General features: G+C 40.9%; 2 protein-coding genes across 3 annotated transcripts; both read right to left on the reverse strand.

Annotated features, from left to right (window-relative positions):
- Window positions 1–1,157: 1,157 nt before the first annotated feature.
- On the reverse strand, window positions 1,158–22,229 carry si:dkey-88l16.3 (low-density lipoprotein receptor-related protein 2). 2 transcript variants are annotated; one of them, XM_061800911.1, is made up of 51 exons: window positions 21,995–22,229; window positions 21,354–21,467; window positions 21,122–21,241; window positions 20,762–20,887; window positions 20,278–20,481; window positions 19,881–20,049; window positions 19,626–19,794; window positions 19,332–19,554; window positions 19,091–19,210; window positions 18,778–18,996; window positions 18,382–18,687; window positions 16,755–16,973; window positions 16,483–16,626; window positions 16,137–16,385; window positions 15,838–16,062; window positions 14,826–15,074; window positions 14,521–14,736; window positions 14,202–14,450; window positions 13,846–14,058; window positions 13,529–13,777; window positions 13,178–13,390; window positions 12,861–13,109; window positions 12,510–12,725; window positions 12,194–12,442; window positions 11,860–12,075; window positions 11,531–11,779; window positions 11,187–11,390; window positions 10,852–11,118; window positions 10,536–10,751; window positions 10,164–10,346; window positions 9,924–10,046; window positions 9,386–9,541; window positions 9,092–9,307; window positions 8,788–9,017; window positions 8,577–8,706; window positions 8,269–8,462; window positions 7,803–7,989; window positions 7,342–7,557; window positions 7,095–7,278; window positions 6,803–7,004; window positions 5,909–6,073; window positions 4,610–4,825; window positions 4,302–4,529; window positions 4,043–4,177; window positions 3,790–3,982; window positions 3,583–3,708; window positions 2,739–2,846; window positions 2,185–2,418; window positions 1,757–2,048; window positions 1,542–1,638; window positions 1,158–1,335 (listed from the first exon to the last, which is right to left on the reverse strand). In XM_061800911.1, exons 1-51 carry the CDS (start codon window positions 22,197–22,199, stop codon window positions 1,291–1,293), a joined length of 9,927 nt encoding a protein of 3,308 aa, XP_061656895.1. In that variant the 5' UTR covers window positions 22,200–22,229; the 3' UTR covers window positions 1,158–1,290. The 2 variants fall into 2 exon arrangements, with proteins under 2 accessions (XP_061656895.1, XP_061656894.1); XM_061800910.1 differs by having other exon boundaries at window positions 15,838–16,065.
- Window positions 22,230–23,243: 1,014 nt separating this feature from the next.
- Window positions 23,244–25,416, reverse strand: LOC133491141 (low-density lipoprotein receptor class A domain-containing protein 3-like). Its single transcript, XM_061802044.1, has 4 exons — window positions 25,274–25,416; window positions 24,817–24,939; window positions 23,392–23,631; window positions 23,244–23,254 (listed from the first exon to the last, which is right to left on the reverse strand). Exons 1-4 carry the CDS (start codon window positions 25,329–25,331, stop codon window positions 23,244–23,246), a joined length of 432 nt encoding a protein of 143 aa, XP_061658028.1. The 5' UTR covers window positions 25,332–25,416.
- Between the last annotated feature and the right edge of the window lie 1,583 nt (window positions 25,417–26,999).

A 26,999-nucleotide genomic window follows, 5' to 3' on the forward strand; every position in this document is an offset into this window, starting at 1 on the left:
AAAAGTGGATGAAGACAAATTTTGAGTTAAATTTTTTCACCAGTCACCAAATTTCATCTGGGAAATCTTTCAGTGTCAGAGCATGTCAGAGTAACTAGCTTTGCTATTCCTACCCAGTAATATACTTGTAACCAATTTTATTCTAAATTTCCATGTAGCACTAAATATAAAGAGCATTACTATATTATACTTGAACATACTTCCTCCAAAGCCAATTTTGTGTTGCCAGGCATCTCTTTCTGATAAAATAAATGCTCAATAGGGCTTAAGTCTAAATATTAAAAGGCCATTCTAATACTTGAGGCTGTTTTAAGTGTATGGGACCGTCATCTCAGTGTATGACGGAGTAAAGACCCATAGTTTGATTCAAACTCTAAACCGGCAGGAAAAAAAATGGTCAATTCTGAGCTCATTTTTCTGCTGCCATGATGTTCAATGAACATTCCATGAAAAAGCACGATGGACAAGCCAAGAGTACCACTCCACTTTTACCAATATTTTGATCACAAACACCCTCCCCCCAAAAAAGGCCAGAATTTTGAGGCTCATCTCTATTAAATACTCCATTACATTCTGCTATATTCCAACCTTGCCTTTTAATTCCTATTCTTCTCACTAATGAGTAGTTTGGCTCCGTTAATAGCCTCAGTCCTATTTTGTCTATAGACGTTTTCCAGTGACTTGTGCCCTCTGGAGTTTTTCCACTTTTTTTTTTAAGCTCTCAAAACAACTTTTTTTCATACCAGTCAGTCTTTGTCAACTACACCTGAGGTTCCTTGTACATTTCAAATGCTTGTACTATATTGCAACAGCCAATGTTTCCTTTCAAATCGTTCACAATCAGCTATACACCACAGTAATTTCTGCATTCTAATAACCATAAATTTACTGTATTTGTCCGGAAAAAGAACAGGATTTAAGGCACAGGTGTAATGGAGTCTGGCAACAAAAAGGCAACAGATGTGTTCATGGAAATAAAAGCAAAAATGACCTGAAGGGATGCCTTCCTTCTGTTTTCAGTCTACAGTAAAATTAAAAAGGAACTGGCTCACTTTGTACATTAACATTAAACAGGCCCAAAAAGGAGAGATGAAAGTCCTGAACAGGTTTATGCTCATTTGAAATATTAGTTCAGGAAAAACTAAAGAGACCAAATGTTTCACTATGAGAGGTTTATTGTACAAAATACAATCAGCTTTGACAACAGTAATGTTTGTATGTGTGAAGACATGCTATATAAAAACTTACACAGCTCCAAATAGTCAATATCTGCCAGCAGATGCTTGACTTCTATGAAGCTACTGGGGGTCTTTTCACACCTGAGGACTCAAGCTCCTGGAAAAGAAAGCCAAAGGGATTTTAACTCAAATGGAAAGTGAATTTTACTTTAGAAATTGTGTAGAAAATCAGTACAAGGTTAATTTGGGGGACAATAGCAAATCAGATTTTTTTTGCACAGGAATCAAATTTGAAACTTTGTAGAATCCAAACCTTGGGTGGGTGGCGATAGAAATCATTTGACCTATATCACTAAGTTTTACCTCACAATCAGCCTCCATGTGGTCACATTGCAGCACCATGTTGGACATCAATGTTTCCTTGTCAGACGCTCTGCCTCTGATTGCTACCCAGGCTTTCCTGCATCAACAAAATATAGTTTTGAAAAGGTTATGCTGCAAATACATGACAAAATAGTTTAGTTCTGTCCAACACAGGTGATGCTGGCTCTGATTCCTGACAAAAATTGTGCCCGTACCTTTTACCAAAAATGAAAGCGACACCCAAGAATGCAACGAGCAGGCAGAAGACTCCCAGGACCACACCTACATGACTTCGCCTACTTTCCTTCTCCTGGCAGAACTCTCCTTGGTAACCAGTCATGCACAGACAGTGAATGGCTTTGCCTTGAGTGGCACAGCGGCCGTGGCCATTGCAATGTTGTTGACTACAAGAGCCAGTGTCCTTGGAGTTATGAGGTGGTGCATGTGGAGATTCGGAAAGATGGACATTACTGACTTTGGTCTTTGACGGGGTGTTCATATAAGGACCTAGGAGGAGGAGGAGTAGTTCATAGTCACATTCAATGTTTGCATTTCTTCCACTTTGCTATAGGTGTTAGTTTAATATAATCTTACTAGAATGCGTGCAATTTGAGGAAGTGTACACATTAGCCCAATAACTTACAGTCCTGTTCATCCGACTGGTCCGGACAATCAACAAGCCTGTCACAGAACTTTTCATTTTTCAGACACTTGCCACCGTCAAGACAAGCTCTCTCCCCTTTGGGACAAGGATGCTCTGGCGCACAGGATGTAACACTGACGCTGTAAAAGCCACGAGCACATTTGCATGTGCGGCCTCCGGGATACGGCAGGCACAGATGTTCACACCCCCCGTTATTCTTACACATATTTGATCCTATAGGTTGGGAGGAAAATATTTTGTTCAGTTAACACAGGCTTTTTTATAAATGAAAGGTATTGTTACATTTACTTTAAACACTCCACAAAGTTGCTTTAACACTCACTAAAAGAACTGACATTTCCAACTACATGCATCACTAACAGTAAATGAGTAAGCTGTGAAGATTTTATTTATTTATTTTTTTAAATAAAGGACCAGGTTCCAGTTAGTCTTTCCTGTCACTAAAATTGTGAACAGTAGATTTTATTTCGTTATATTAGCTACTGCATTCTGCAACTGTAGTTAACCGCTATTATACAGAGACAACATCCCACCTGTCTGGCTGTCATTACTGTAAGCTTTGATTTGGACCAGGGTGGTTTTTGTCTCGAACCACAGCTGTTTAGGATGGAATCCGTCACTGAACCACATTTTGGTGACATCTACACAGTTTGGAGAAGGGTATAAACATTGGAAAGGTTCACAAGCAACTGGGTGAAAAAGCATTGAGGTAAGAATACACAGGTCCAACAAACCTCATTTGAATTCAAAGCCAACTTTGTGGATCACAGAACTGGTTGAACAATGCTAATTTAAAACCCTTCCCCTTTGCAGACAGAAGTCACTTTCAACTTTTCCCTGTTAGGAGGGTGCCACAGAGTCACTTGCACCGGTATGAAAACTGCCAAACAAATTGTGCTCTTCCAGATACAACCTACCCAATTTTTATCTGGGTTTGTGACCGGCAGTGGCTGGTTATAACATGCCGTCTAAATGCAAGGCAATAGTGTGTACATGTAAAACTCAAAGTAAAGAAATACTGAACGTACTAAAAACTCCAACCTAGGTGAAAATGAAACCAGCTTGACAAGTAGACTCAGAGGTGGTGAGTGCTACATGACCAATTTGGCTGAATAATTCATTGCTACATTAATCTGACACCATCTGCTGCTTGAAGGGGATGAAGCCTGATGAGTGAGAGTAAATGAGAATTTAATAGGTAATGTAAACGCAAATGTTTGACTTCACCTCTATTGGCGCGTTAAAAGAAAATTTGCCCACAGTTCGAGTACATTTGAGCTTGATGAACAAGACGTACAACCACTGTGCCTTCTGACAAGCATTGTGTTCATCTGTTGCTAGTTGCCCAATGCATCATACAAATGTGTTCATGCTTACCCTTTTCCAGTGTTAGCCAGAGGAGCATATTTTCAGTGTATGTGAAGGAAGTAAGTAAACCAGGCCCTGTTTTGTATTGTTTGTAGCCTGAGCCATCCAGTGCAATAGAACAGATGAGGCCTTCTTCTATATGGGGAAATAATTAAGGTCAGTGGGGAAAAAAAAATACAAGATATCCAAGAAAAATAGAATTGGAAAAAAAAAAACCTGTGTCAGCCCAGTAGATTGTGTTGCCTTTATTGGAAAAGACCAGTGATGTGGGGATGACTGACTTTGTCCAAAGTACTGCTTTGTTGCGGCCATCCATCCAGGCACAGCTCACCTCAGTCTTACTCTTACTGCCCACAAGGGCTGTGTAGCAGAATTGGTTTGAGGGGGGATGCACCGCAATGGATGTCGTCTGCAGACAAATCAAGCAGTGTGTGAGTCCCTTGCAACACAGTTGTGATTGCTGTACAACCTTAAGTGATCCCTGCAGCAGAGAAGTGGTGTAGCCATCATGGCGAGTGGTCACATGGAGATTAGGCCGTCTGGTGCTGCTCCAGTAGATGTTGAAAGTTACCCAGTCAACAGCCATAGCCATGACAGACTCATCCTTGATTAAACAATTCATAAAGGATCACACTTCAGCCACAACTACGGTTGACATTGCGTAGGGAATAGTATAAAAAAAGTGGAAACTCATTGGAAAAAATAAAAACTAAGTTCCTTATGCCAACCTTTAGCTGGATAACTCGTCCTGCCGCTGTCAGTCCCTGTCTTGACATGGGTCCACTTAAGTTCAGCACATCTACAGTACCCTGTCCACCATCAGCAACATACAAGGACAAGGCTTGGAGGGCTAAATCGAGCCCAGACGCCTCAACAGCTCCAGGAATGACCAACACTCGACTGTTTGGGAGATTTTTCAGACCAACGCCATCATGACTCAAAGACTTAAAGTAAACCTGTTGGGGGGGTGGGGGAGAGAAAAATCAAGCAGGGGAAAGGCATTTAAAAGAAAGATCCAAGGAAATATAGCCATCACCTGATAGACTGTTGTACGAGACAGAAGCAATATGAAAGTGGATTCTAAAGGTGGAGCGCAGCTGATCTTATCCTTAGAAAGTAGCAACCCCTTTGGACAGCGGCAGACTGCTGCTGGCTCCATCACAGCAACGCCGACTGTCAGAAGACACAGGTGGGAGCACTGCAGCTGGTCACAGGGGTTGATTATAGTAGGCTGGGAGAGGGAATGCATCAGCTGGAGGAGAGAGGAAACGTACATTACATGTGACTTCATGCAGTCGGCAAATTCCCCTTAAGGCAAGCAAAGAGCCCTGGAGCAGTAAAAGCTCTCATTCTATACTCATTGAAAGATGACCAATCATCAGACTGAAGCTTTAGCTCCACCCTTGCAATTGACCCCTCCGTACAGGGCACTTAACCACGCCTCCTGAAGTGACGTCACGCGAGCTCACGTAAGACAAACAGTAAAAATGGCAAATACAACACAATACATTAACTGAGAGAGACGCCATGCTTCTGATTTCATTCAATCATTCACACGTAGCAATGTTATGCTAGTGGAGAACATCTCATTCATTTATACGAGACGTGTATTAAAAATCAAATTTAGGGCATATCTTCGTGCAAACACTGTCTGGTTAAGCTTCTGGCCGCGAGCCAGCAAGAAATCAATACGTTTGTGCAGTCTGATCATCGCTAAATATCACTCAACAAAGAATAAGTGTGTCAATCGTTCACACGTAGCAGTGTTATGCCAGCGGAGAAAGTCTCATTCATTCATACGAGACGTGTATTATAAATCAAATACCTTCATGCAAACATATGTGTTCCGGTTGATATTAGATGGATTTAGTTGATGCGGTCTTCCACAAAGTTTGATCCATCGAAGGCATTTTTCGTACTGGGTCTTCGGTTTTGGAAAGGGTACGAATCGAACTCCACCAACTAGCCTTTCAGGATACCTGTCGTCACTATTACAAAGTCCGGGACTACACCTCTTAACCATATTTTTTGTTAACCCAAATACGCGATAAAACGCTAACTAACCCTATACTGGACCATGCAATGTTATCTGAGAAAATGGCGGGAGCAAAAACGGGCTTTGGTCTATGCAGATCTCTGGCCTCTGATTGGTCAGTGACGCAGATTGCACAATATCCACGGAGGGGTCAATTACTGTATAACTGTAGTTGGTAGCCAATAGAAATGTACCAGAAAGAAGCGTTGATTATATGAAGAAGCGTGCTTGACAAATTGAAAAAAAAAAAAAAAAATGTTAACAGTAAACATTTTAAAAGATTCGTCAACACTGACAAACCTTGATTCCGAAAGGCTGTCCTGGTCTTTTCAGAAGAACCTTCTGGTCTTTCCCAGTGTTCTTGTCAGCTGAGCGGATGGTTCTTCGCTTGGTGTCGGACCAGAAAAGGCGGTCATTGAAGACTGCGACTGAGAAAGGGCTAGGCGTTTCAGCTAACTGGAGAATCTGTAAGAGCAGGATTACTATTAAACACCAGATTATATTGCTAAAAAAAAAAAAAAAAAAAACACGTTTAACACACACACACCACACACACACACACACACACACACACACACACACACACAGTATATGCATGTAATTTGTTCCACAAGTATTCCTTAGTCAAGTATAGATAAGGTATTAGGGCCTGAAGTATCAAGCTTTTTCCTTAAAAGTAATAGTTTGAAAGTTGTTTTGGCATCCGACCATTTTGAAAAATTCTTCCAGGTGTCACCATGGATGTACCATGCTTGGCTGTTCTCTCTAGGTATAAAGCACCTCACTGCTAGTACATTTGCTTCGAGTTCCCCGACACTGACATTTTCAGGGTTTTGCTATACATCTCAGTCCTTGTGTGGTGATTTGTCTTTGATTTGTGACCCATGCTGTGCAGGAGCAATTGATTGAGGACAAACCATTAGGATGTAGGTATGGTATATCATTTTACTTATCTAACCACAGTAGGAATCTCTTTCCTGGCATAATCCAGATTTTTTTTTCTCTCCAAACAAGAACAATAACTTTTAAAGTCCAAGTACTAAAGAATACAGGTCTGAAAATGACTAGAGCTAAAATTAGGCTGAAAAATATACTAATATAGATACCAAATTTCTACTTAAGCTAATGAAGTATATGTACATTGTTAGTTGACACCTTTGCAGAACTCTGCCCCGTGCATTAGGTAACATTCACCTTGACATTTTTCCCATCCAGAAAGGCAGAGCCAATGCAGCGCAACTTCTCGTCAGCCCAGAAAACACGGTCATCCAGGAAATCGTAGGCCAAGCTTACAGGCCAGCTCAAACCGCTACCTACCACCACCTTCCTCTTTGATCCATCCATCCCTGAACGCTGGATCTGAGGGGTGCTGCCAATTTCAGACCACAACATCCATCTGGGGAATGGGGGAAAAAAAAAAAAAAAAAAAAGTTGGTTAGAAATTTTGATTTTCAGTGAGTTTAACCTTGGTGACTGGGCACCTCACCCTTTGTGCGGGAGCAGCACTAGTGAGCGCGGTTGCTCAAGATCTTCAGCCAGTACCACTGTGTAATCCCCAGACTTCAATTTGGTGTCACTGAGCCGGACCGCCTGAATTTGGCCCGCAAATCCGTCCACCCAGTACAAGTTCTTGCCAACCCAGTCCACTGCAATGAACTCCGACTTTACTCCTGTAATTAGATTTGATTTTAATACTCTTCTCCTGATTAATTTAAAAAAATTTAGAAGTGCACCTTTGATAAGTGTCCCTTTTTTGGTGGAGTCCTTTTTCATGTCGGCCCAGCGGATGCTCTGGTAGTCTGGACTGAGCCAGTAAACCCTCTGCTGAGCCCAATGGTAATCCAGGGAGAAGACTGGCCGGTTGGTTGAAGACAGAAGACTCAAAGTTCCACTTTGAACTCCAAGGATTAAGAGCTCCGATTGAACAGATGCCACAAGCAGTGCCTCATCTAGAGAGAGAAAGAGAAAGCGAGAGAGACTTGTTTTATTTACAAGCTGAACACTGATAAACTCAAGAACCCCACACATTCCAATTCTTTTGAAATTTTTGATCTTTGACAATATTTAGGTCTGAATATTAAATATTTCAGACTAATGTATCAAAGTCACCCATTTTCCATATGGTACACAATTGCTTCACGTCAACGAAACGCTTTGTTCCTTTCTTCATTGTAATGGGCTTTGTATCACATACCCTTGGTTTTACAGCTTTTGTTGTCAGGCTCCAGGTAGAAGCCAGGATGGCATTGGCACACGTATGACCCGCGAGTGTTGAGGCATGTGTGTTTACATGCGTTGTGCTGCATTAAATTACATTCGTTGGTGTCCACACAGGACACGGCACCAGAATGCAGTGTGAAACCTTCTCCACAGTAACATTTCTGCAAATAAATGGACAAGCTTCAAAATTAGGTAGGATTATAATTCTTAATTCACATGAGCAGTCACGTATTGGGAGTTGGGATATTTATATACAACATGGTCGCATAAAAGTGCATCTGTAAAACACAGGCTAGGTTTTCTACAAATGGTCCTGACACGTCCCAATCAGAAGCTAATCATCAATGGGCCAGGCTAAAGAAAATATTTTGAGGAACGCATGGCACAGTCCCAAGCAGCCTTTTGGTTGGCAACCGCCGTTCTATTCTCCTTTTACTGACCGGTCCATTTGGAGTGCTGACACAACTATGATCACAGTGAGGCGCTGACGGACTAGAGCAGTTGCGAATTGTGCATCCCACACCCTCATCTGAACTGTCAGCGCAGTTGATGAAGCCGCTGCACACCAGTCCCGGGTCAACACACTCACCGCTGCCACATTGGTAAAGGTGAGAAGGGCACCTTCTCTGTTTGCCTGTGAAAAGGAAGCCATACAAAGAGGCTTTGTATTGTTTAAGGTATTAAGAACTGGCATGCAGTGGGCTCCATCGACAATTTTAAGAAGTCTGAATTAAAAATCAATACTTGCATTTGTCCTCATCCACGCCATTGTGACAGTCCCTCTTACCGTCACACCTCCAGGACTGAGGAATGCATTGACTGCTGCTTCCACACTGCCACTGGTATTGTCTACATGGTGGTGGCTTAGTCAAACAGTTCTAGGAGCAAATCACTTTTTAAGCTTTTGAGAAAAAAAAAAAAAAGCAATGTTTGAATACATCACTTGATTGAAGCATTACTTTTTCATCTGAGCCATCCTTGCAGTCGTTCTCCCCATCACACAGCCACTCACTCTGCAGGCACTGGTGACTGTGAGCGCATCGCAGCTGCATGGGGCAACGCGGGGGTCTTGAGCAAGATGCTTCATCGGAACCATCATTACAGTCAGCGTATCCATCACAACGAAGAGCCAATGACACACACTGACCGCTATTACAGCGGAACTGCTCAGCTTCACAGAACGTCAATCCTGGCAGGTCAAAATGAAACTGCTTTATTCTAGACTGTACTATGCTTCCAGTCTTCTGCAAATGTGTCACTCACCACACTTCTCTTCATCTGAGCCATCAGTACAGTCTCTCTCGCCATCACACAGAAACGTCTGCGGTATGCAGCGTGTTCTGTTATCGCATTGGTGATGGCAGCCCAAGACTTGACTTTCACAGCTCATTTCATCAGAGCGGTCTTGACAGTCATATTGTCCGTCACACACCTGTTCCTTTGGGAGGCATCGATTACCGTGATGACACTCAAACTCCTCTGGCAAATTAGAAAAAAACATCTATTTAATGATTTTGCTTTTGATATTTGAAGCAAAACCAAGCTCAATGTACAAACCGGTTTTGCATTGAGCAGCACATTCCTCCTCATCCGATCCATCCCGACAGTCCTCCTCTCCATCACATACATGGCTGTACATCACACACTCCAGGCCGTCTTTACAAGCTTTGAAGCCGTTTCGACATTTTAAAGGAGATGACTTGTCCCTGGAGGCTTTCCAGAGAAAAATATTTTATTGGCTTCGCTGGAACAATAAATTCCAAAAAACTTGCTTGTAAAGTTAGTCTCTGGAGTGTCTATATTTTCAAACTAAATCAAATATCTGCCTACTTCCAAAATGTCTTCAGGATTCTGAATTTTACCAAATTTAGTTTCCCTCACACATTGCCAGCTTGTGTGCCTTAATTCTGTGTGAATTTTGGGTTAGACCATTAGTAAAATACCTGGGAATTGCTTTAAATCATGCCATTTAAAAAAGAAAGAAAAAAAAAAAAAAAAATTAGTGAGAAATAGCCATTTGTAGATTGCCAAATCACTTAATCTGCTTGTCTTTCTGAATAGGATTATGTATTTTTCCCCCCAATTAGTATCTTACAAGATGAACCCTGATCAGGTGATCTACACATCCTCTCATCTGAGCCATCTGGACACTGGGCACGACCGTCACACACGTACATTCTGGGGATGCACTTTCGCCGATCACTGCACAAGAAATCAGCTAATGTTGGGGGGGGGGGGGGGGATGAGTCAATGATTAACACTTGGGAGTTTATATATGATAGTTATTAGGATAATAGGCTTGCTACTTCAGCAGAGTCACTACAATCTGACTTACCTGGGTTTATACACTTGAAAACACAGTCACTCTCATCAAATGCATCCGGACAGTCTCTCTTTCTATTGCAAAGCTGATTTTGAGAGATACACAATGATGAACCTGGACAGAGAACTGAAGGAGCAATGCAAAATGAAGCAGGAGTAAGAACCACAGGTGTGAGTGTTGTTTTAGCCACAGCATCTGGAGAGGGGGGGAGAAAAAAAAAAAAAAAAAAAAAAGCTACATTAACAAATCAAGGCCCATCTGCTTGCACCTTGTGCAACTAAAATTAACAGTTTTCCCACACATGCTTAATGAAAACAGTCAAAATGTAGTGAGAACAGAAAACAGGACTCAAATTTAAAACAGTTCTTACACAGCTGGACTTACCGCAGGCCACCTCATCTGTGCCATCAACACAATCTGGCTCTCCATCACATAGGAATTTCTTTGGGATGCACCGGTGGCCGTCAGTACAGCGAAACTCGCAGCTTTTGGTTCCGTCCCAGCAGTCCAGCTCATCAGAGTGGTCGCTACAATGAGCCCTCCCATCACAGACCTGAGTCTTAGGTATGCACATCACCCCATGAGCGCACTGAAATTCACCTTTGACATTGTTGAAAAAAAAAGTTATGTGGGAGCATAAATACAGTACTGACATTTCTTGAACAAAGTTGAAAGAATTTGAGGGGGGGGTGAGAAAAACCTTTAGTGCATGTTTTTTTGCATCCTTCTTCATCAGATCCATCCAAACAATCTCTCTCTCCATCACATACATGAGTGTACAGCACACATTCTGTGCGGTCTTTACAGAGCTTTGTGCCCGTACGGCATTTCAGGACACTTTTTGTAGTTGTATAAGGAGCTACACTCAGACAGGCTTCCTCATCTGAGCCATCGTGGCAATGAGCCCGCCCATCACACACCAGAGATACTGATACACAACTTCTACGATCCTTGCACAGGAAGTCCGCTATGGAGGTAGGGAAAAGTGATATTTAAATGAAAAAAAGTGGTTGAACTTATAACTTTACAACTTACTTTTATGAGGGCATCTTTTCAAACAGTTTTCATCCGATGCATCAGGACAGTCTTTTGTGCCATCACACATTTGAGTTGGGTGAATGCAAAGAAATGAATTTGGACACAACACTGACGGACTTCTACAGGAAGGCTTATTAAAGGGCTTTGCCCCTGTGGTCAATGCATTTAAGTTTGGATTGGAAGAAGGTGTTGTCTCGGAATCTAAAAGTTGACAAAGGCAACAGTTGAACAACTTACAGGAAAGCATCCCCAGCACAGCAAAACCCTTTCAAATTTTGTCAGACATTTCTGGTATTTTTACAAATGACATTGAAAAAGGTTCCTTTAAAAATTTAACATACCACATTCCTCTTCGTCTGACCCATCCCGACAGTCTTTTTCTCCATCACACACATGGCTGTAGGGAACACATTCAGTCTGATCCAGACACAGCTGGAAGCCCATGCGGCATTTTAGCACTTTTGCCCGACTGGTGGGTGGAACTATTGTCGGACAGTCCATCTCATCTGAGCTGTCGTGGCAATGAGATCTGCCATCACAAACCAGCTTCTTGGAAACACAGCTTCGCCTGTCTTTGCAGAGGAAGTCAGCTGTGGATGTAAAAATAAATAAATAAATAAAAAAATGCATGAGCATCTACATTATTCAGACTTATTTGAATCCATCTTACACTTTGTTGGGCATCTTTTCATGCAAGTATTCTCATCAGAGCCATCAAGACAATCTTTTACTCCATCACATATCTGTGTTTGGGGTATACATGAAGAATCTGGACACAGAAACAAAGGACTTGGACAGGATGGCTTGCTGGGAGGTTGAGTATTGACATGTAAAGGATGTCGATTTGAGTTGGCCTTTTCTGATGGTGTCTTTGTCGCTGCAGTGTCTGTAAATAAAATTCTCTTAAGTACTGGTGAACAACTCCGGTTTAATATTTGAAAAGATTGTAGCTTTATAGAAATGAGCAGCATAACCTGAGCCGGAATCTGAACATGAATGCTTACCACATCCGTCTTCATCGGAGCCATCTCTGCAGTCTAGCTCTCCATCACACACGTGAGTGAAGGGGACACATTCGCTGCCATCCCGACACAACTGAGAGCCCACGAGACACCTCAAGGTCTTTGCTCGGCCAGGCGGAATTGCAACACTCGGACAGTCAACTTCATCAGAGCCATCATGACAATGAGCACGCCCGTCGCAAAGCAGCTTCTTGGAGATACAGCTCCTACGGTCCTTGCACATAAAGTCAGCTGTAGAGAAATGAAACCATGATGTAGTTTAAAAACTACTGGTTGAACCAAACATCTGACTACTTACTGTTGTAAAGGCATCTTCTCACACAGATCTCATCTGAGCCATCAGGACAGTCTTTTCTTCCATCACACATTTGTTTTGGGTGAAGACAAACAAATGAATTTGGACAAAACTCTGATGGACTACTACAGGATGTCTTGGGGGAAGGTTTAGCGGACTTAGTGGATGAGGGCAAACGATTTAAACCCGGAGTGGAGGAAGATTGTGTTTCTGTAGAGTCTAAAAGTTGAGAAATGGAACAGTTGTACGTTTAATGTTCAGTCTTTGCAAAAAAACAATTTATCAGGCATCACCAGAATTAGGAGTAAACTGAGGTTTCAAACTGATGAAATTTTCTTTGAAAATTCCACATACCACATTCCTCTTCGTCTGAGCCATCCTGACAGTCTTTTTCTCCATCACACACGTGGCTGTAGGGAACACATTCAGTCCGATCCTGACATGGCTGGAAACCCACACGGCATTTTAGCGTCTTTGCCTGGGTAACGGGAGGAGCTAAAGTTGGACAGTCAACCTCATCTGAGCTGTCGTGGCAATCAGCTCGGCCATCGCAAACCAGCTTCTTGGAGACACAGCTCCTACGGTCCTTGCACAGAAAGTCAGCTATGGACAAAAAGAAAACATGATTTATTTGAAAAACCACTGGTTGGAGGCAACACCTGACTACTTACTCTTGTAAGGACATCTTTTCACACAGATCTCATCTGAGCCATCAGGACAGTCTCTTCTTCCATCACACATTTGTTTCGGGTGAACGCAAACAAATGAATTTGGACAAAACGCTGATGGACTACTACAGGATGGCTTTGGGGAAGTCTTATAGGAGTTGGATGGGGGCAAATTATTCAAGCCTTGAGTGGATGAAGGTGGTGTTTCTGTAGCACCTAAAAGTTGAGAAATGCAACAGTTGTGAAAGTCAATATTGCGTTCCATTTTTGCAATAAAACGGGTTTAATTAATTGATCAGGAAGCACCAGAATTTAAGAGTAAACTAAGGTCTCAAACTGAAATATTTAACATACCACATTCCTCTTCGTCTGACCCATCCTGACAGTCTTTTTCTCCATCACACACATGGCTGTAGGGAACACATTCAGTTCGATCCTGACATGGCTGGAAACCCACGCGGCATTTCAGTGTCTTTGCCTGGTTGATGGGAAGAGCAACAGTTGGACAGTCAATCTCATCTGAGCTGTCGTGGCAATCAGCTCGGCCATCGCAAACCAGCTTCTTGGGGAGACAGCTCCTACGGTCCTTGCACAGAAAATCAGCTATGGACAAAAGGAAACCATGATTTATTTCAAAAACCACTTGTTGGAAACAACACCTGACTACTTACTCTTGTAAGGACATCTTTTCACACAGATCTCATCTGAGCCATCAGGACAGTCTTTCCTGCCATCACATATTTGCTTCGGGTGAAGGCAAACAAATGAATTTGGACAAAACGCTGAAGGACTACTACAGGATGGTTTGGGGGAAGTATTATAGGACTTGGGTTTGGGCAACTGAAATATGCCTTGAGTGGAGGAAGATGGTGTTTCTGGAGCATCTAGAAGATGAGAAATACAAAAAGGTGTGCAACTCAATTTTGTGTTCTGTTTTAGCAATAAACGGGTTTACTAATTCATTTATCAGGCAGCACCAGAATTTAAGAGTAAGCTAAGGTCACGAACTGATAAATATTTAACATACCACATTCCTCTTCATCTGACCCATCCCGACAGTCTTTTTCTCCATCACACATATGGCTGTAGGGAACACATTCAGTCCGATCCTTACATAGCTGGGAACCCACACGGCATTTCAGTGTCTTTGCTTGGTTGATGGGAGGAGCTAAAGTTGGACAGTCAACTTCATCGGAGCTGTCGTGGCAATCAGCTCGGCCATTGCAAATCAGCTTCTTGGAGACACAACTCCGCCTGTCTTTGCAGAGGAAGTCAGCTGTGGAAATAAAGGAAAGCAGCATGTAGAGATTATGTTCATTGTTGAATGAACTAAAGCATTAACTTACACTTATTTGGACATCGCTTTATGCATGTATTCTCATCAGAGCCATCAGGACAATCTTTAACTCCATCACATAATTGCGTTGATGTTATACATGAAGAATCTGGACACAGAAATGAAGGACTCGTGCAGGATGGCTTGCTAGGTGGTTGAGTAATGACCGGCAAAGGAGGTCGATTTAAGTGGGTATTTTCTGGCATCATCATAGGTGTGGCAGTGTCTAAATAAAATGAGTCAAACAAAATGTGCTTCGAGATAGGCTACAGCAACATTTCTATCTACGACAGGAATTTCAACATTAATGCTCACAACATCCTTCTTCATCAGAGCCATCTTTGCAGTCTGGCTCTCCATCACACACGTGAGTGAAGATCACACATTCACTGCCATCCCGACACAATTGGGAGCCCTTGAGACATTTCAAGGACTGTTCTTGGCCAGCAGGGATTACAACATTCGGACAGTTTAATTCATCAGAGCCGTCATGACAATGAGCACGCCCGTCACAAACCAGGATCTTTGAGATGCAGCTCCTACGGTCCTTGCAGCGGAAATCATCTGGGGGTGAAATGGGGTAGGGTTGTGTGTGAAGAAATTTAAATTTCATCAACAAGTGTATATCAAAAAGGGATACTCTTGCTGAGCTGTTACAAAATTGACAAAAACTGAGGACTACTGTGTTTGTAAAAGCATATCATGAAAATATGAATCCAACAGTAAAACATTACAGAAATGAGTAATCTGATGTGTGTTTCTTTCGGCTTGTCCCTTTCGGGGTCACCACAGCGTGTCATCTCAGATGAACGCCTATATATGTTTGGCACAATTTTTACGCCGGATGCCCTTCCTGACGCAACCCTTCTCAGGGAGTGGAGGCCCCAGTGGGATACGAACCCACAACCCCTGGTTTACCAAACCAGTGCTCTAACCACTGAGCTACGGGGCCTCTAAATGAGTAATCTGATGTGATACCATTATATTTTATGTCAATGAAGTCCTCACATTACAATGTACTGTATACAAGTTACGCAGAACGTAAAGTTCTAAATCATACGCGCATAAGTTCCATAAATTGTTACAATATCTTAAGTTAGTCGTTAAACTTCACACCAAGACTACCACTCCAAAAAAAAATTCATAGCTTTCAAAGTACCAGTTGTGGTCATTAAAAACAAAGTAGATATGCTTCCCATTTATTACTGTAAGCCCCTAACAGAGGCCCAGGTACCACACTTAAAATTAAGTCATAGAAAACTATTTGTATAAAACGAACTAAATTCATTTTCAGTGGATTTTTGACTATTGTGCATTTCTGACTTACTTTTTGAGGGACATCGTTTCACACAGTTATTTTCGTCAAAGCCATCAGGACAGTCTTTTTGCCCGTCACAAAACTGTTTTGGGGAGATGCAGAGGCGACCAAAAGGATGGGGACAAAGTACAGATGGGCTTGTGCAAGCAGGCAGAGCTGGGGCAGGACTTGCCATTAAAGGAGCAATTTCATTAGAAGCATCTGTGGTTGGTTTCAGTGAGACCACATCCTTCTCTGCTGCATTTAAACAATATAAATTTAATGTTACTATACAGGATTGAATCCACAAAGTGTTTTCAGTTACTCACCACATTGCTCTTCATCTGACCCATCCTGACAGTCTCTTTCTCCATCACATACATGGTTGTATGACACACACTCCATGCCATTCTTACACAGCCAATAGCCCTTGCGACACTTGAGCGGATTCACCAGAGTCCCAAGTGAGGCAACAGCAGGGCAGTTGACCTCATCTGAGCCATCGGCGCAATGAGAGCGGCCATCGCACACCAAAGCTCTGGACACACAACTCCTCTGGTCGTTGCACTTCAAGTAATCTGAGAATTCACATTCAGACAGAAGAGACTTTACTTGCAGAAACCCATGAATTAAACACTGGACACCATCTTTTGTGAATTAAAATTGAGACATCACCTTTGGATGGACATTTGACACAAAAGCTTTCATCATCTCCAGCAGGACAGTCCTTTTGGCCATCACACAGCTTGCTTTGAGGGAGGCAGATGGATGTCCCCTTGCATAGCAGAGATGGTTTGGTGCAGATGTCAGTAACTGGTACTAGGAAATAAATGAACAGAACATTTTTCACTACACGCAAGACCACCTCCTAACCTCAGATTGTCAGATTCCTCCTTTCATCATTCCCATTAGCTACTGAATGATAGCAATCCTGTGTATAAATTAACCTGCATGTATGTCCCCAAGTGCTGGCATCACACAAACGATGTGACCTTTCACAGACACATCCTGCATACGGAGTCCATCACGTCGGTCCCACAGGATCATGACATCATTGGACAGAGACAACAGATAAGGCTCAAGGGCACCCACTACTGAGCCGGAAATTTTCCATCTTCTTCCTGCTTGGTGTTTCTTCCCCTGGAGCAGACTCAGTGTTGTCAATCCTGGAAGTGAAAGAAGCACATATTTTAGTGGTGCAAAGTACAAAAAGGTATGTTGGTTAGTCACAACTCATTTAAAAAAAAATAAAATAAAAAACCAAGTCTCAACTACAGAACATTTGAACTCAAGTCTTATATTAGGGTGTAAACAATGGCAGTGATGGCATGGTGTTTGCTTGCCCTCATATCGCTGAAGTCACTCAAGGCAGATTACAGATTTTGATTCCGAAAGGATGTTCCTGAAATGTATATAGTCACTGTTGCTTTCCCCCCCTGATAGTTTTATCAAACAAATCATTTTTAATTTAGATTTGTTAAATTGTAAGACAAGAACTGTCCACCCAACAGCTGTGATATGGCAGAACTGTGAATTACGTAATGGAGAAAATTCCCCCCCATTCCTTCATGTTCTTATGCAAAACTATCAAACCAGGCCAGACTTCCTATCATGACATTCATGATTGCTCGCCACAGGACTGTACGCTAAATTGTAGACCTCTTCCTTTAATATATAGAGATGTCAGAGGACTTTGTGAAATAGCTCAGCAGGTTGACGTTTCTCCAAAGACCAAGGTGACGTAAAAGAAACTTGCAGGATGTCAGACTTGACCTAAGACCCCCAGGCCTCGCAGCCTCCGGTAGTTGCCCCCAGCGCCAAACCGGCGAATCTGGAAAGTGGGAGACAAATGTTTGTCCACGGGGAATCTGGACAGACGGGTGTATGGAGGCCAAAATCGAGAAAATGGGCCCTGAGAATAGGATGACTGCAGTCACTTTCATCAACACCAAAGTCATCCCCTTGCAGAACCTCGTAGCATCACAGGTGGCTTGAGGATGACCTTTGCTTATACATGAACAAAAGACAAAAAGGAAAGAGCAGCAAAAATATAAAACAAGGACAGAAGAAGGAACTAGAGCAGGAAGGAGCAAGACCACCAAAACTCCAAGTGGCAACAGTTCAACAACAAATCCTTCTCTGAAAACAAGACAAGCCCATCCATCACACAGTGCAATGGCATTCAAACACTACAACTGGAATTTAATGCCACGGTGACACCGACTCCACAAATAGTTTGTATACTGAAATATAACAGTGCTGTCCATTTGTATACACGCGTGATTGAAAAAGAAGTGATCACTTGTACACCAGTGAATTGAAATGTAGTTTTCATAATATTGTCCAGGTTGAACAAATTAGGAAGCTACCTGCTTTTGAAATTAGACCATGTGGTAAGTACCAAAAGGAAGTTCGCCACTTGTGCGCTCATGACACACACAGGCCAAACACCCGCCACAGTCAACACTGAATAATTGGTGAGGCTGTATTCCCCCCGCTAATAAACAGCCCTGATGGCCCTAATTAACTCTCGATTTTAACCTTAGTCAATTTGTTTAATTAAAAAATACAAACCTGCCGTGTTGGAGTTCCACAGTAGACTGGCAGCTCTCAAGTCAAAAGCAATGTTCTCTATGACTCCTGTCAGGTGCAACAACTCTTTTGGTTTGCCTCCAGTCATGCTCATGGTGAAGATCTGCTCCTCCGCAAACCAGATGATTCCACCCCTCAGCCAGTCCAGGTAGAGGCTCCGGATCGCCTTTGTTGTATGGTATAACTGTTGCTGGTAACGACTGCCCACTTCCATTGAGCCAATGCGAGTTTGGTCACAGGTCACCCAAAACACTCTCCCACTCTTCTGGTCAATTTTTAGGAGACAAACTTTAAAAAAAATAAAGGCAAGTTGTCAAACTCTGATTACTGAAAAACATTGAGTTTAAAAGAATTAAAAAAAAAAAAAAAAAAAACAACCTGACATTGGTGTAGGAATCCACTCAGTCTTGACTTGGGTTAGGCTGGTGCGTTGGATGTGGCCAGTTTGGTTGGCCCAGTACAGCCAGTCGGCATTCCAGTTCACGTCGAATGAAAGGATGCCCTTGTCAGTAGCAAAGATCTCAATTTTTCTGGAAAGGCTGCCTTTAAACTCCAACAGGTAGATATTGTTGGAGGTAGCATATAAGAATCTTGGATCTGAAGCATAAGAAATAAAAATAACTGGCCTGTGTCTTCACCTAATGACTACAGAAGAACTATCAATTCAAGGGGTTGTTAGTAGAGAACCTACATTGACATGTTCCATCAACCATTAGTACTTTGGAGTTGGGACAAGTACAGGTAAACCCGACAGGGTTGCCTTTAGTGAGCAGACAGATCTGGCAAGGGGTCTTTGCACATGCAGATGTACCTAATAGTTGAGATATGAAAGGATAAACTTGAATTTTGCATGCTGGGGGAGAGGGGAAAAAAAAAAGAAAAAAAAAAAAAAAAAAAAAAAAAGGCAATCTGAGAGAAGGAGAAGTGCCCACTTTGAGGCTGCTGCAGCTCATGGTAGACTGTCAACACTGGAACTGTGGCTTTCCACAGTATCTTCTTCTGGCTAGGTTGGGTCTGCGGCACCTGAATAAGTCCTGTGTTATCCACCCAATAGAAGAAACCTTCAAACACAGCTAGATTCAGGGCCGGTCTCCCGGCAAACAGTCCAGTGAATGAGTGGCGGCCGGTCCCATCCACCTTCATCGTCTCAATGGACTAAAGGAAATGGCAAAAGTGTGATCTACATTCTGGATGAGATAAGACACTCAAACATATTTGTAAGTCACCATTTTGAAGTCACTGATCCAGTAGAGCCTCCTGGCGGCCACGTCGATTACCAGTCCGTGGGCCAACTGAGATGTGAGGACAGACAGAGAGCTTCTATCTGAGCCATCCATCCAAGACTTCTCTAAGGTCACCCTATCACCAGGGCTTGTGTTGATCCAAAACATCAAGCTGCCAGACAAAGACCACATTTCTTTATTATTTGAGGGGGAGCACTTTGTAATTGCTTCCAATTGAGAAATGCAGGCCAAGCTCACCTCTCTACTGGTAGAATAACCAATTCTGATGGGCTTATGGATTTGCTCAGGAGTGAAGTGTAGCTTGTGTCGTCATCTGCTTGCATGGAGATTGATTTTGTCCTCTGATTGGTCCAAAAGAGGTTTCCGTTCAGCCAATCACAAGCTAAAGCTTTGATTCCAGGCTGTCCTGTGTGAGGACAGGTCAGGTTCGATCAAATGAAATTGGGAAAAAGTTCAGCTACATCTTGAATGCTTAGAAGGCAAAGACTTATTTCTTTAGAGAAGGTCGAAAAATTACAATAAATCTAGTTTGCGGGGGAATCAATAGTGATACTACAGCTAGTCATACCGATTCCTGAGTTAAGTTTAAGAATGTTTCATAACATAAGCATCATCACCACGACATGTAACTAACCAGCATAAATTGTTCTGCTACGTTTCCCATCACTTTTATATATCTGCCCTGCATCGTTGGCCCAGTAGTAGTAGGATCGGGCAATGTCATATGTCAGGGCGACTGGGTTGAACTTTAAAGTCTGGAGCACATCAAATCGTTGCGACTTCACATTGAGTAGCCCTAGAGATGTCTTCTGTACTGTCAGCAGTCTGGTAACGTTACCTAAAGGGGTGAGAAGGAAAAAAGGTTGGTTGGGGGGGGACTACTTGCAAGAAACAACTTTGCAATGAAAGTTCTTCCCTACCCCCACGTCTGATTAAAAGACTTCACATTTGCATGTCTATTGCGGTATCAAGAGGAAGAAAAAGCTTAAACCATAAAAAAAACACCAAAAAAAAAAAAAAAAAAAAAAAAAAAGTCTAATTTGCCAAATTCATCCATGGTGCACAAACATACGTGCCATTTGTTTTACTTCATCTTTATATAATGGCATCAGCATTACCTGTGACCCTACACGCAAAGTCTTCATTCTGATTGAAGCCTTCTCTGCAGTGGCAGTAGTAAGATCCAACTGTATTGGTGCAGTGATGCAGGCATGGTGCAAAGGGAAGAGCGCATTCGTCAACATCTGTGGATGCAAATGTGGCATTAGCACACTACCTCCAACAGGTGGCGTCGAGGTTAAAAATCTCACTGTACTTTTTCTTTTGAAAGGTGGTATCATGTGAAAATTAAGACTGGCGCCAAAACATTTCATAACAATGAACAGCGGCATAAAACAATAATCCTCAGTTTAATTTACAACAGACTACAAATTCGGCAGATGTCATAAAATGAGGGGGGAGTTCAAAGAGTTTGTAACCTTGGCAGAATGCTCCATTGATTGAGAGTTTATATCCACCAGGACATGTGCACAAAGCACCCCAGGGCTCATCGGTACACATGTGGCTACAACCGCCATTGTTCACAGAACAGGTCTGCCCTGTGAGAAGTGACAAGAAGCGCTTATCAGTGTCACATTGCCTAGGGAGTCCATTATTGGTCAATTTTGTTAATGTTACACAGTCAGACTATGATTTCGGTCCTTAACTTACTGCAGGTTATGGGCTCGTCACTTCCATCTGAGCAGTGAAACGTCCCGTCGCACATCTGGCCAATAGACAGACACACCCCGTCTGTACATTGTATGCCACCATCACTGCACATAACTATAAAAACATAAGTATCACTTTTTAAACAGGTCTTGCATTATTTCCACGTCTTAAAGTGACTAAACAGGTGTTGCTGTTACCCTATAACCCATAATGAAATTACATAAAAATAGTGGTTGTGAATACACTAACGGTCTTGTCATTGATAAGTGCATTTTGCTTTTTTTGGAGGTTGTCTTGTGATTCCAGAAAGGTACCAGTGACAGCAAAGAGCCAAATATACATATAACTTACAATGATTTCAGAAAAAGCCCCACTGGGCACTACAATGAGCAACACCTTTACTTTAAAGTTCATTTTATAAAGAAAATGCTAAAACACATGATAGCATGTACAGTAGCTGAAAGCATAATAGCAAATGCCCAGCATGGAAATGACAAGTTCAGGTAATTTGGAAGTCAGTGCATGGTACAAATTGTAATTAAAAAAAATAAATATATATATATATATATATATATATATATATATATATATATATATATATATATAAATAAATTCATGCAACGCAACATGAAAGGTCTCACCACAGCCCTGTTCATCAGAGTTGTCCATGCAGTCGTCGTTTCCATCACAGCGTAGCCCTTTGGGTATGCAAATGCGATTCCCACACATCCAGTCGGAGTCTAAACAACCCCTGGCGACCGTACAGTTCTCCTCATCAGAGCCGGTTGGACACTGCTTCTGTCCATCACAGCGTGCAGCTGCGTCAACACAGCCGACCGAGTCCATGCATGGAAACTGACCGAGTGGACAGCGAGCAGAGCCTGATGGAAACGAGGATGATTTAGATTTTGATTGAAAAGGTTGGCAATATAAAGACAATTATGGCAACTGACATTACTCTTGAAGACAATGGATTTGATAATTTGATTTATTCGGAAAAGACCAAATAATTTGGGCTGCATGTGAAATTGCCCCATCCAATATTCCAGGCCTCTTCTCCTCAAGGGTCACGGGAGGGCTGGAGCCTATCCCAGCTAACTTCAGGCAAAAAGCAGACTACAAACATGTACATTTGAAAGCAGATTGACCATCTTAATCTTTAAAAAAAAATTTTGAGGTTACATTGAGTACATGCTAAAAATGCTTAATGCAGATTTTATGCATCAAAGGCAGTTATCGAAACACTGGTGTAATGCATACAAACTTGTCTGTCAAACAAAGACTGAAAAATATCCATAAGTAGTCGGCAAAAGCGTAACAGACCATGTACTGTTGACTTAAATTGAAATTTTGCATCTTCAAAAAAAAAATAATATTTTGCAATAAACAATCATTTTTTTTAATGTGCCTTTATTTAAGCACTGCATTGTTTAAAATTTGCAGAATGTTACATTGTCTTACGAGCTTCCCATTTTTTTTTTTTTTTTTAATTGTTTTACAAAGCTTCTCTACTTTGTTGGTCATGGTGGCACTTACAATCCTAAGTAAGTCTTAGGTGTCACTTTGTGTAAAACCAATCGGGAGGAAAGTAAATACAAATTTAATGTTACATTATACCACCCAAGACAGCTAAATGATACCCATTTGTACTATCCCCCCCTTGAGCATTTCAATTTCCAGTGTTGAAGTTTGTGGAGTTATGAGCAATTTGGCATCTACACAAGGGTGTCATATTTCTTTGGAGAGTTTAAACAGCCATATATGAGTCACTTGAAATAAAGATGGAAATACAAATATATAATCAAAATATAATTTGATCTCAACATTCAACTGGTACCGGAACCTGCATTTTGCTTTCACAATTAAATCAAATTAATCCAGAGTGAGCAGTCACACCACATCTACACACAAACACACAGCATTAATATCTTCAAATGTAAAAAATAAATAAATATATATATATATATATATAATATATATATATATATATATATATATATATAAATAAATTCATGCAACGCAACATGAAAGGTCTCACCACAGCCCTGTTCATCAGAGTTGTCCATGCAGTCGTCGTTTCCATCACAGCGTAGCCCTTTGGGTATGCAAATGCGATTCCCACACATCCAGTCGGAGTCTAAACAACCCCTGGCGACCGTACAGTTCTCCTCATCAGAGCCGGTTGGACACTGCTTCTGTCCATCACAGCGTGCAGCTGCGTCAACACAGCCGACCGAGTCCATGCATGGAAACTGACCGAGTGGACAGCGAGCAGAGCCTGATGGAAACGAGGATGATTTAGATTTTGATTGAAAAGGTTGGCAATATAAAGACAATTATGGCAACTGACATTACTCTTGAAGACAATGGATTTGATAATTTGATTTATTCGGAAAAGACCAAATAATTTGGGCTGCATGTGAAATTGCCCCATCCAATATTCCAGGCCTCTTCTCCTCAAGGGTCACGGGAGGGCTGGAGCCTATCCCAGCTAACTTCAGGCAAAAAGCAGACTACAAACATGTACATTTGAAAGCAGATTGACCATCTTAATCTTTAAAAAAAAATTTTGAGGTTACATTGAGTACATGCTAAAAATGCTTAATGCAGATTTTATGCATCAAAGGCAGTTATCGAAACACTGGTGTAATGCATACAAACTTGTCTGTCAAACAAAGACTGAAAAATATCCATAAGTAGTCGGCAAAAGCGTAACAGACCATGTACTGTTGACTTAAATTGAAATTTTGCATCTTCAAAAAAAAAATAATATTTTGCAATAAACAATCATTTTTTTTAATGTGCCTTTATTTAAGCACTGCATTGTTTAAAATTTGCAGAATGTTACATTGTCTTACGAGCTTCCCATTTTTTTTTTTTTTTTTAATTGTTTTACAAAGCTTCTCTACTTTGTTGGTCATGGTGGCACTTACAATCCTAAGTAAGTCTTAGGTGTCACTTTGTGTAAAACCAATCGGGAGGAAAGTAAATACAAATTTAATGTTACATTATACCACCCAAGACAGCTAAATGATACCCATTTGTACTATCCCCCCCTTGAGCATTTCAATTTCCAGTGTTGAAGTTTGTGGAGTTATGAGCAATTTGGCATCTACACAAGGGTGTCATATTTCTTTGGAGAGTTTAAACAGCCATATATGAGTCACTTGAAATAAAGATGGAAATACAAATATATAATCAAAATATAATTTGATCTCAACATTCAACTGGTACCGGAACCTGCATTTTGCTTTCACAATTAAATCAAATTAATCCAGAGTGAGCAGTCACACCACATCTACACACAAACACACAGCATTAATATCTTCAAATGTAAAAAATAAATAAATATATATATATATATATATATATATATATATATATATATATATATATATATATAGTATGGGAATCACCCTGGGCCCTATACTGATTAGATTAAAGTGTAACAAGAGAACCCCACCAGCGCAATCCATCTCATCAGAGCCATCCAGGCAGTCGCCGTCTCCATCACATCTCCATTTATCAGCGATGCAGCTTCCATCATCACACTGCCACTGGTTTGGACGGCACTGGAAATTTTGCCCTGAAAACGTAGACCGCAATGTAAAAAAGTGACGCTTGGCATCAAGGGCGCAGTTCAAGAGACTGTGCGTGTTTGACTAACAAGTTCAAACTAAACACCAAGGGCAACAATTGACGTAAAAAGCAAATATGAGCTATGACAATCCTGCCAGTTATCCGAAATCTCCCAAAACACCTTTTAAAAGATCAGATCTAAACGTCAAATTCAAATTAGCCGCCATTTTGGCTCATTAAATTTGGTCGTGATGACAACAGGGTCTGAAAGGAAACCTAACAAGAACAACTATTAGTAGACACATGCTTCAAATGTACGGGGAAAAAAAACGTGTAGTTACCTTTGGATAACTTCAATATTGACAGAAAAGCCAAACAGATGATCTGGCGTGAGTGCATGTCGAGCACGGGCGACTCATCCAGACTAAAGGGGCTCACCTGCACTGAGCCTTTAATTAAGCATAACCGCGCATGCGCACTGCTGCACACGGAAGTCATTACAAAAAGAACGTAAATTATACAACGCACGGATATAGTAGGTTTACATATATGTATATATATTTTTTTCATTTTTTTTGAGGGGGGGCATAATAATAACCTTACCTTTTTTATAAAGGTAGTTTGACGATTTATCGTTCTCTACAAATCAAAGCTCTAAAATGGCATCGTTTGTACATGGAACGTTGTCAGTATGTGAGAGACAATCGCCCAAAAAAAAAAAAGTATTTCCATATAACATCACATACACCATACGTATACTGAAAAATAGCAAAATAAGATAAACGGATACACTACATTACCAGAGTACATAGATAACTAAAAATGACAACTGAAATCAATCTTTAAACAATTCCTAACCAAACGTAATATTGATGATGAGGCAAATCATTTAAAGTAAGTGATTGATTTTACATGTCAAATAACTTAAAAGGGAGATCCAAAAGAGCGCATACTTGATGTTGCCTCTGTAAAAGCGCCGGAAAAACCGAGAACAATTGTGAGCAGTCGGTAAGGTGCCTTTCTTGTCCTCCGCGTCCCTTTCAAGATTGATTGTGCAATTCATTTAATTGATGAGGGAGCAAATGAAGTGCTCATAAATACATCTATAATGCTATTGTCAATTAAGACGCCTTACTGTTTTCCTTGTAACACGGACGTGCTGTTAAAATGAATGTTCACTTTTTCTTAAAAACACGCAGAAGTAAAATATACATTTTATATAATGTGCACTGCAGTTCTACACTTGCAATTACAAAACATACTAATGCTATTTTTTAATTGCTAATTCTGTATACTAATGTAGATACAAATTGTTTTACAACAATGCAGGATTATTTTACAGAGCAAATATATAACCCTAATATATAAATGCATGAGTATTCAATGTGTGTAGGATTTCATGTTTTTGATCATGATTCATATTAAAACATATTAAAATATATGACGATTCAATGTGCAATCATGTTCATTCTGTATTGTTGCTTATAATCAACCGTTTGCTATTTGATTATTTATTTCTTCTTTAAACAAAAATGATTCCCAATTACATTTAAATAATCTGTAACTCCACTTTTCTTTGGTTTTATTTGTGTAATTTTGCCTCACAAATGTTTCACTATTGATTGGTTGATTTTTTTTTTATGTTGAATTGATTCTGTGATATTGCCTATTGTAAAGATTGCACAAATGATTAGTTGTTATAATACCGATTCATAAATAGATTAAAATACACTATAATGCAATTTGTTTTGTTTTCATTTAGATTCTTACCTACAATAAATGTTTCACAATGGAGACGTTGACTTTTTAAACAATGATACTCATAATTACATTTCAAACAAATTTAAGGCTATTTTTTTCATTGTGATATTTCCTTCAGTATATATTTAGATAGTTATTCCTTCATTTGTATGCAATTATTGTAACGATGCAGAAGATAATTTGGGGACAAAATTTGGCCCTAAAAGTCTGATCAGGTTTTTATCTAATAATGACGTAATTGCCCAATTGTATTTCGCCCTGAATTTACCTGTATGCCAAGAGACTATGATTAACTCCTTCAGTTGC

This window comes from Syngnathoides biaculeatus, chromosome 17 (assembly GCF_019802595.1).
Source record: "Syngnathoides biaculeatus isolate LvHL_M chromosome 17, ASM1980259v1, whole genome shotgun sequence".
Lineage (NCBI taxonomy): Eukaryota > Metazoa > Chordata > Actinopteri > Syngnathiformes > Syngnathidae > Syngnathoides > Syngnathoides biaculeatus.

Excerpts from the sequence above, each read along its gene's own strand:
- si:dkey-88l16.3 (XM_061800910.1), bottom strand. The coding sequence starts at position 22,199 with ATGGACTCGGTCGGCTGTGTTGACGCAGCTGCACGCTGTGATGGACAG. Across the intron at positions 16,974-18,381 it reads GTGGAACTCCAACACGGCAG|GATTGACAACACTGAGTCTG; the intron begins GTTTGTATTTTT and ends TTTCACTTCCAG. Across the intron at positions 16,386-16,482 it reads TGTCAAATGTCCATCCAAAG|ATTACTTGAAGTGCAACGAC; the intron begins GTGATGTCTCAA and ends GTGAATTCTCAG.
- LOC133491141 (XM_061802044.1), bottom strand. The coding sequence starts at position 25,331 with ATGCACTCACGCCAGATCATCTGTTTGGCTTTTCTGTCAATATTGAAG. Across the intron at positions 24,940-25,273 it reads AATATTGAAGTTATCCAAAG|GGCAAAATTTCCAGTGCCGT; the intron begins GTAACTACACGT and ends CTACGTTTTCAG. Across the intron at positions 23,632-24,816 it reads TGATGAGATGGATTGCGCTG|GCTCTGCTCGCTGTCCACTC; the intron begins GTGGGGTTCTCT and ends CGTTTCCATCAG.